Below are 10,408 nucleotides of genomic sequence, written 5' to 3'. Positions count from 1 at the left end.
TGCATTATCTGTCCTTTTATAATATGGGCTGGGAGCTGAGCTTGCTACCCCTCTTTAAAAGGGTCATCACTGTCTGATGCTGAAAAGCATCTGGCAGGAAGTGGTGGACTGTGGCATGGTGAGGACAGGCTACTGAGGGCCCTTTCCAAGCCCCTGGAGTCCTCAGCCAGCATCGATCTGGCCAACTGCTGAAAGCAAGTCTGACATCAGGGATGGGGAACCTGTGATTCTCTGGAAATTTTTGGAGTTTGCCTTGAAAGATATTTTGAAAATTCAACTAGTGCAGAATATTGTAGTCAGAATGCTGAGGGGTGCCAGTAAATTTGGTTCCATTACAATCGGATTTATGCAAACTGCACTGGTTGCCAATTCAGTTTAAGGAACCTGGGTACATTAAGGACTGCCTTCTTTCATGTTTTCCCCCACCTGAGCCAATCATCATCCAAATTTCTGTTCCCGTTCCCTTGACCCTATGAGGTGACACTAGTATGTAACAAAGTTAGGATTTTCTGTGTTGTAGCACCCACCTTATAGAATGCCTTGTCAAGCAAGGTGCATTGGACACTACCATTATGTTGCTTTAGACCGGGCATGGCCCAACTTGGCCCTCCAGCTGTTTTGGGACTACAGTTCCCATCATCCCTAACCACTGGTCCTGTTAGCTAGGGATGATGGGAGTTGTAGTCCCAAAACAGTTGGCAGTCTAAAAGATGTGGCTTTTTTAAAGGTCTTCAGCTGGCTCATTAATTTATTTGCTGGGGCAGTTTTGTACCATTTGCTGGTTCCTTTAGAATTGTTTTTTTGTTTTTAATGTTAATATTTTGATTATAGAATTAGGCTTAATTTGGGGTTTGCTGCCTGTTTTATAGCATTCGTTATTGATTTGATAGCCTGACTTGTATGTTCTTGGGAAATTATGTTAAAAATAAACAAATGAGGCTCCATCAGCCCTAGTGAGCATGGCCAATAGTTAGGGAAATGGGAGTCATAGTCCAACAACATCTGGAAGATCAGATTCCCCGTCCTTGGAATAAAGCACAGCAAAATCACAAGCAGGTTCCTTTGGCTTGAGAAAACTGAATGCCTGTAATTCCTTCATCAACCAATGAATGGGTTTATGACTTTTGAGAATAATCATAGTCTTAAACTCAATTTTGGCTCTAAAAGTAGCATGCATGTTTACTCCTGCTGTTTTTGCTCTGCACAAAAAACCCAATCAGCAACATCAGACAACGAAACCTTTGCCACTACTGAATTTTTTTAAAAAAACAACACGTTTTAAAAAATCATCTCCAAGCCATTGGAAAGTTCATTTATGAATTGCAATTATCTTAAGCCTTTCAAAGGATTCTGTCTTGAGATAGAATTATTACTAACCACATATTTGTGCTTTTAAATATTTACTGAGTTTGCTTCCACCTTATTCTGCAGGAAAACTAAACTGGGGTGGTGCGAAGAATCAAGTTTATGAGGGCTGGGGTTAAAAATCCAATCTAGCCTGCAGCTGTACAGTCATACCTCATGTTACGGACGCTTCAGGTTACGTGTTTTCGGGTTGCAGACCGCGGGAAACCCGGAAGTACCAGAACAGGTTACTTCCGGGTTTCGCCGCTCATGCATGCGCAGAAGCGCCAAATCGCACTTTGCGCCTGGCGCAGACACAGCGCTTCAGGATGCGAACGCTGCAGGTTGCGGACGTGGCTCTGTCACGAATTATGTCTGCAACCCGAGGTTTCACTGTAGTGAGTTTACCACAAGCTGCCATTTTGAGTTTATCACAAGCAAATATAAGAACTCTGTGTCTATCAAAGAGAGATACCTAGGGTGCCATAGGATAAGGCACTGAAATAACTATTCCTATTTTTGAGCCTTTGCTTCTAAGAGCCAACCAACCAACCAACCAACCACTTCTCTTGCATTTGAAAAGTTATGGCTGAACCCATTAATCCAACTTGATGTGCAAGTGTTTCTTACTGTAAGTAACCATACCGTGTGCCTAGAAGCCAGTCTCTATCCTTGGGAATAGCTCTTCCTCCTGTTCAGAAGATAGGATAAAATTCTTGGCATCTCCTGCATGAAAGAAGGACTGAGTCTGTGGGCTAAATTCTAGACCACAGCTGCAATGATACTGACTTTTACGCAACTTCCAGATCATAGCTACATGATGCTGAAACTCTCAGGCATGAACAATGGCTCTCAAAGGTCTACTTCACATAAGGTGATGTTTAAGAGCTATAGATAACATGTGAGTGAAAATGCCAACCTACTAAAATGAAGAAACTCAATGAAGGCAAAACCAAGAAACAGACGGGCTGATCCAATGCTTTGTGGAAGTATCCTGGTGGAAAGTGAAATGGGCCCCTGAACAAAGGATCTTCCCTGTGTTGTCAAGCAATGCTCAACCAGTTTGTGTCCAAAGCAAACAGAGTGAGTGCCAGGTTCTTTTCCAGGCTTTTACAATCTGGGCATTGCTCAACAAAATTTGGTCCTTGTCTTTATGTATGCTAGTCTAACTCTCTCCAATGAAAGCATCCATGGCAGATGGCCATCCAATCTCTGTTTAAAAACCTTCAAGGAAGGAGAGTCCATAACCTCCCTGAGGGAGTCTGTTCATCTGTCAAACAGCTCTTACCGTCAGAAAGATCTTCCTGAGGTTGTGTCAGAATCTCATTTCTTGTAACTTGAATCCATTGGTTCGGATCCTTCCCTCCAGGGCAGGAAAAAACAAGCTTGCTCCATCTTCCATGTGACAGCCCTTGAGATATTTGAAGATGACTATCATATCCCCTCTCAGTCTCCTCTTCTCCAGGACAAACATGCCCAACTCCCTCAACTGCTCCTCATAAGGCTTGTTTCCAGACCCTTGATCATCTTGGCCACCGGCCACCCTCCTCCACACACATTCCAGCTTGTCAATAGCCTTCTTAAATTCTGACGCCTAGAACTGGACACCGTATTCAAGGTGTGGTCTGTTCAAAGTGGCACTATGACTTCTGTTGATGCAGATTAGAATAGCATTAGCGTTTTTTGGTGCTGCATTTCCCTGTTGACGCACCTTAAGCTTGTGGTTTACTAAGACCCCTAAATCCTTTCTTGTGTACTACTGGCAAGTCAGGCATCTCCCATCTTATATTTGTGCAGCTGGTTTTTCCTGCCCAAGTGTAGAACCAGGCATTTGTCCCTATTTAAATTCATTTTGTTAGTTTGGGTCAAATGGCAAGAAGACTGCATCATTTGGCACTACATGGCCAAAGGGTTCTTTTCACTCTGAAGGGTACCTCACCTGTGGAGGCTACTATACAGTACACTATCCTGAGAGTTGTGATAAGCAGATAAACTACTGGGGCTTTAGTTCATTTCTTCATGGGCTGTAAAACAAGGATTCCATCATCTCATCAAATGCAACCTATAGAAAGTACTAGAGTAGGTACAGGTAAAGCAGCCTTATTGAAGTAAGTTGCTCTGCTTCCTCCAGCACAAAGTAAAATTAGACTTTCTGTGAACAATCAGTCTGGTCAGTGAATAGAGCCAGTCTACATTCTAATACTTGAGAGGAGATTGGATTGGATTAGCTAGGCTGATATCCATTTACTTCTGTTCTATTCCCTGAAATGTTTTCTGTGTTCCAAGTTGGTGTTCATATTAAAGTAACTGTATCTGATACATCAACGTATGTAAACTCTGGCTTTCAACAAAATTCTGGTTTGGGAAAATGCTGCTCATTCTTTTAACTAAAGAAGAAGCATTTAAAAACTGTTAATGTAAAAAGGAGGGGGTGCTTTGTTTCAGCAACATCAAATACCACAGTTATGAAGCTGCAATTATCAGTGCACTTGATGCAGAACTTTATGAATCAGTAAACTAATCCACTGGGATGAATAAAGATCTTGGATTTAGATTTAATGTGTTTCCATGTAACAGTTAAGAAAGTATGGAAGCAAATTAATAAAATAAAATGCTATTATTAACTTTAAACTGTAAACAGATAAGATGCCCTAAAGGATTATAATGTCTTTAAAATTTACAATTGAATTTGAATTACAAAATAAGCAGTAATAGAACATGATTTGTACTTAAGACAATATAGCCTTACACTTGCTCAAAAAAGCAACTGGAATGTACAAATCTTTTTTTGGTCATCTTCTCAGATATCAGTCTCATCAAAATTCTATTTTACTTGATCATACCTTGCTAAATTTCAAGGTGTCTAGAGTTAATCTTCAAAATGCTACTATTTTTGAGCTGTTAGCTAGGTAGGCTATTTCTCATTTCTTACTACTACGATTTGGCATCAGCTATATTTGTCTGTAATTGCAAGAAGTGCAATTTAACAATAAACCAGTCTGAAGGACATATCATATCTTGAGGATACATACCATATATATTTTTTAAAAATATTCATACTTTTGTAAGCAATACTTTACAGTAGACACCTCAAATCTACCATAGATGTAAAACTTAAAACGAGAAAAATTTAGGCTCTAATTTTTATACATATATTTATATTCAGTTTTCTATATATATTATATATATACACACACGCACAAGAGTATATATAAAATATATATAACCAGATTCAAAAAAATCAACAAAAACGGGGCAATGTACATAAATTCTTTTTAAAACTCAAACAATACAAAAACTTTAAACATTAAACAATTTTAATAAAAGTTTCTGTACAATGCTAAGCAGTTTTATGTACATATAGAAAATGTAATAGGAGTAGTGTTTGAAATTACAGAACTCCTTAAAATTTCAATGGCAGGTAATCTGGAAAAAATAACAGCATTCCATTCACAAATATTTTCAAGCAATAAATATGTATTTATAAATAGTGTAAATTTACATCAAGATTAGAAACAAAATCACAAATCTGAAGTTTATTCTTTAGTCTATGTGCAACCCATTTATCTTTGTGACTTGGCTGTTAATTTTTTTAAATTTCATTTAGGAAACAAAAAGTAACCATCATGGTTTCAAAACAAGACAGAATAACATAAAAGCAGTAAAAAAAAAAAAAAAAGAGTATCACCTAACCTTTCACATTAAAAAAAAAAGTGTAGCCCAAAGAAAGACTTAAAATTCTAACTACCTTACAAAGAAATGACCAGCTATGCTAGTACTTTCCAAGAGAAAACTCTGAAGGGAGGAAAAATAGATGAAACCAATTCATCAGCCCAGAAACAGAGAAATACAAAAGAGGTGGTCTTCAAGTCAGTAGTCTGTATAATGTTGCCAGTTTTGTCAGATATATACAAAACGTGGAATTTTCTTTTTAAAAAAATCAGCTGAATGAGCTTTCTATATTTCAAATTCTGGAATAGGAGCTGTGCTCTCTCCTGTCCAGTTGGTTGACACTCCGCACTTGGAAGGTTGCATAGACACAGCTTTCAGCCAGCAGCCTTATGGGATCGCTACAAAAATCAGTGGTGCAGAACTGGGTCACTTCCTGAATATCAGAAAAGTTTTTATGTAAATGTCCTTGGAAAAATGTCAAGATGAAGATGATGGCAATGGAGGTGCCTGAAAAGAGATAACACAATACAGAACCTTTTAAAAAGTTGTATTTACTGAACGTGTCTTTAGAAAGCGTTACTGTTCAGTCCAGAGCGGAAGTGAACTGGTTCATTGTTTGCTTCTTTATGTATCTGGATGCTGCAATACTATTTTCTGAACATTTCACACAGAACATTGCTTAAGAATCCCCTTATTCAAAGGGTTTCCAAGTTTTATTGACAAGCTTCAGTTTACCCTTATTCTTTAGCTCCCTCGAAGGCACGCATTCTGCAAATTCTCACCATCACACAATGGTATGGACCCAAACTTTCAGTGAATGAGAAGAGTATTTGTAGAACATGCCTTTCCCATCTCTCCTTCCCTCTACAGTCCATGAATATCTGCTCTTGGGGTTGGCTAACTTTTTGGATAGGTTGGAATAAGGTACACTGGGCTACAGTGGCCCCTACCCTGACATGAACAGAGGAATGATATACGATCCAAGCCCATCCAACTAGAAGTAGCACTGGAGTCCTTGTTTTTCATTTTAGTGTTCTCTTCCAACCCAATCCATGCCAAAGTAAGGTCAGTAAGCAACTTCCAACCTGTCTCCAATGCTCATATGCTTTCCCTTCCCAACACCAGACATTCCAACTTAGGAACTCTAAGTGAACAGGTTAAAAATTATTCCTTCCCAATAACAAATAAACTTCTTCAATCCATGTCCCTGAACCAGTGTTGTCAGGGCGAGTGCTGAGGCCTTTTTTCAGTTCAAGGTTCTTACATTAATTTACAACTTAGGGCCAGGGTAGCTCAGGGATAACCTGAACCTTTGAATCCCAGCTCAGTCAACCAAGATCATCTGCTGGAGCATTGTTGGTTATCCCCTGAGTTGGTGAGGCTCATTTGACAACAAAGAGAAACAGAGACTTTAGTGTCACTGGCCCAGTCCGTGGCATCCTCAGCCAATAGAGATCCAGCGGGCACCTTTTGTGCCAGCTTGAAATCTTATTTATTCCACCAGGCCTATGGAAGCAATTAAGAGTACATCTCCCACAATGGTTTATTGACACTTGTTTTAAAGTGTTTTGCTTTTAAATTGTTTCTAATTTGTTTGTGCTTTTATTGTATGGTTTTTATCTTTTTAATGTTGTAAACTGCTTTGATATTTTTTGTGATATAGCAGTACATACATATTTTTATTAATAAATAAATAATACATATTTGCTTATTCTGGTACCTCATCAGTTGCAAATGAAGGATTCCACATGCTTTACATCTGATATTCTAGCAAAATTAATGCAATATAGTTGCTCCCAAGATTTTGCTTAGTAGTAAATCAATGAAATAAGTTAACATAACCCAGGATTCTCCTGAAGTTCTAATTATATTATATACAGTAAGTGATTGCCTAAATGGCACAAGTTTTTTTCTTGTAACAAGTAGAACATATAGTTACACAAGAATAGCACAACCAGTATGTTCAAACTGTTGGCATATATTAATAAAGTACTGCCTCACAAATACAGTTTTACTTACTAATGTAAATTGGTCATAGATTTGCATCAGATCCTCCATTTTGTACTGTTCTAGCACCACAAAGTTTTCCAGATTCCCACATATCTTTCGTGCACAGTCTAGGCAATGTACGACATAGGTTTTTCGACAATTACTCTCATTTGTGACAAAAAGCAAATTGAAGACTTCCACCTGTGGATACAAAAAGGAAGCAAAACTAAGCTGTAGCAGAATATGAATGTGACAGCAGAGCTAGACCTGGACTTAATTTGGCATCGCATATATTATATAGGCAACTGAGCTAGAATGGCAAAAACAGTTGAGACTTGGCTGGGTAGTGGCAGCAGGAAATTAAGGAGGTAATTCTGAATGAAACAGCATAACGCTTTTGAAATCTAGTAGCCAGAGTCCATCCAAAGTCGAGCTTATGGGCTGCTCCCAGCCATGAAATGACATGCTATTTTATGTGTGGAGCAAGTTCTAAGTTTTCAAACCCTGTATAAATATTTGGCCATTGATAATATATTGTACAATGGAAAGTAAAAACATCTTGCTATCAAGACCCAGCATATTTCAGAAGAATAAATTCTACTGACAGCCTTCACATAATAAAACCCATATTACACTTTGTATTGGAGGTGAAGAAACCCTCACAGGTCAGTCTAAAGATCTTTGATACTGAAGGCACAAAGAGCAATAGTAGAGTATAAGGCAGGTCAGGAAATTAAAGGACTGTCTCTTCTCTTAAAGAGAGATGCCACTAGTCCAGTAACTTGAAATAGACCTATGTAAAAAACAAACAACACTAGTACTACTATGGGTAAAGTAAAGCTAGACCAAATAAATCAATAGAGTAGATCAAGACAGGGACTTGGTTTTCACATAATGAGCCTTGGTTTCTTAAACTATGTTTTATTAAACAGTGGGTTTAAAAAAATCATTTGAACCCTGCCTAGAAGCTTACCTACCTCTGGTTTGCCTACTGCCAACAAACCACAATCTGAAGCCATGCTTTGAAAGCCTTTCCTTTAACTATGTCTAGGCATTACATGTAAACATAGCACCTTTCCTTAACTATGGTTTGTTTGATTACTTCACCTCATGTGCTCACTAAGCAATATGCAATATGGGATTAGCTGGAAGGAAAATCAAATTCTGGACAAATAACCCATGGTTTGTTTGATCATCTGTGGGAAAACTTGTGGTTAAATCATTGGCCTGGTTCACATGACAGTGTAAGGTGAACTATGGCTTACTGAGACTGTGCAAATGTGTGGGGTCACAGTTGCTTAGCTCCTCCTTGGTCATTTTTGCTCCTGCACCACAATGAGCTAAACCAAGTGTTGGCTTAACATGTAGCCTGAACATAGGCTCGTGGTTAAGCTTTCTATTCACTAACCACAAGTTGGGCTCATGTTTAAGCCATGGCTACAGGTTTGAAAGACAAGCTAAGCTCAGTGTAGGAGTAAAAAGAACCAGGGAGGAATGACAGGATCCTGCATGTTTCTTAGAGTTGGGTGAACCAGGCCAGTTTGTTAAGCAAATTAGGATTTAGCATTATATCAAACTAGACCTGTTAGTTGCCTCAATTCCTTCTGAAATCAATGAGGCAAGTTAGCCATGACTTGACTTGTGCTCCATCAAAATCAAAGTTCAACTAACTTAGTCTGAATAAAACCCAGTTATATACACATGCAGCCACACCTTTGCTTCTGGAGCCAGAAGACATCCAAGAAGCGTCAATTGCCCAGAAATTCAGAGGGTGATTATTTCTTCCACAGCAAGTATACACCTTCTTACTATCTCTGTGATGAGGGAAACTAGAGACATGTTCTAATCTGGCATTCTCCTCCTTCAAACCAAGAACTTGCATAGTCTAAAACTTTCTGCTAGCCACTATCCATCCCTTAGCTTCCCTTGCTGTGCAAGTGATCCACAACGCACTTGCAGTTCTGGGATTGCATCTCTAAAGGAGAAAGATTTTTTGTGTTTCCCAGTATCAGCTGCATGACTAGTCTGCTGAATGGTTTTGACTGATTCAAATGAGCTAAAGATGCCATTCACAGAAGAGGAGGAGTGGGATACTTTACTACTACTGAAGTGCAAACAATTGGGGAAAGGTCTAAGAGATTAAGTCAGAAATCAGATTTTAAAACTGTAAGCAAATATTAACCCACAGCACATACATATTTACTCACCTCACATATGCTACAGTAATGAGCTGGTTCTTCCTTTGTTCTCTCATGCCAAACAATCTCCTTTCCTGCAGCAATTAGAGCTTCCCTCAAAGTTTGACACTGCTTGAGAGTTCTCAACAGGCAATACCTGCAACAGATATTAGAATAATTCAAATGATTATACATTTTAACACTGTTTTATGAATTTGTTGTTTGAATTTTATTGTTTTTAAAACTTTGTTACTATGAAAGGACAAACGACTGCCTCTCCTGTTGGATATAGGAGTACACCAGTAGCATCACAGAAACATTTTTCCATTTTTATTGTTAAAATACACACATATTTACTGTTCAAAATAATCTCAATACATAAAAGGATGTCATTTAGAAAAAAGAATTAATACACATAATTTCCCCCTACAAACCATATCTGTTAGTTTGTCTATTCATGCTATTTCCAACCCCTTAAATAACTAATGTTAGAAATAGTGGCTATCCCACAATACTGAGTATTGTCCTCACAACTAACAAAAATGAACTATCAAACATACAAATTTTTAAAGGCACCTTCATTATATTATTTTGCAGCATTCTTAATGCATCAAATCTCACACCATTCTTTGCTATTTGTATAACTATTTGTAGGACTTGAAGCCAGTAAATATGAACTTCAAGATAAATATACAATCTGACAGTGTGCATTTCTAACAACCAAAGATTCATTTACAAATTATGTTGATTTGGGGGGGATGTCCTCTGCAATCGATGGATAATCTTAAAATGGGTGTTTATAATAACTTGGCCTAGGTATCTTTCCCATTTGATGTGGTTATGGTGCACTATAATTAAGTGAAGCGTGTTTACTTGACAGCTAAAGATATGTAAAGTTCCTTCTGTCTCTTACTTGTTTTAGACTTAGTTTTTGCACTTTCCTCGAAAGTGTTCAAAGTACCACAAGTCTTATGAGTACGTGCAAGAAGACTGCAAAAAAAATAATTTTAAAAAATCCCTATCAATTCTCCCCCAAAATCCCCCTGCCCCTAACAGTGGGATAGGGGCATCTTCAAGGCCTCTTTCTGTCTCCATCAGTCTTTTAGGGTGCCAATAAGAAAGCACCACCAGCAGTATATTGGGTGCAAAGAACCCTTGGAAACATACCGTATTTTTCGCCCTATAGGACGCACTTTTTCCCCTCCAAAAATGAAGGGGAAATGTGT

General features: G+C 38.3%; 1 protein-coding gene across 3 annotated transcripts in view; it reads right to left on the bottom strand.

Moving 5' to 3' along the window:
* Positions 1 to 4,600: 4,600 nt before the first annotated feature.
* The window catches only part of KDM6A (lysine demethylase 6A), a 101,743-nt gene continuing 95,935 nt past the window's right edge, over positions 4,601 to 10,408 (bottom strand). For 2 of the 3 annotated variants that reach the window (XM_083612504.1, XM_083612503.1), the window contains 3 exons: positions 9,213 to 9,339; positions 7,036 to 7,206; positions 4,644 to 5,523 (listed from right to left, as the gene is read on the bottom strand). In XM_083612504.1, coding sequence (XP_083468630.1) covers positions 5,494 to 5,523; positions 7,036 to 7,206; positions 9,213 to 9,339 — 328 coding nt within the window. In that variant the 3' untranslated portion in view covers positions 4,644 to 5,493. Of the gene's footprint in view, positions 5,524 to 7,035; positions 7,207 to 9,212; positions 9,340 to 10,408 lie in introns of all 3 variants that reach the window. The other variant, XM_083612506.1, reaches the window with a different exon arrangement.

This window comes from Podarcis filfolensis, assembly GCF_964270895.1.
Source record: "Podarcis filfolensis genome assembly, chromosome: 4".
Taxonomy (NCBI): Eukaryota; Metazoa; Chordata; class Lepidosauria; order Squamata; family Lacertidae; genus Podarcis; species Podarcis filfolensis.
The sequence above is the reverse complement of the archived record's forward strand: the minus strand, read 5'-3'. Positions and strand labels throughout refer to the sequence as shown.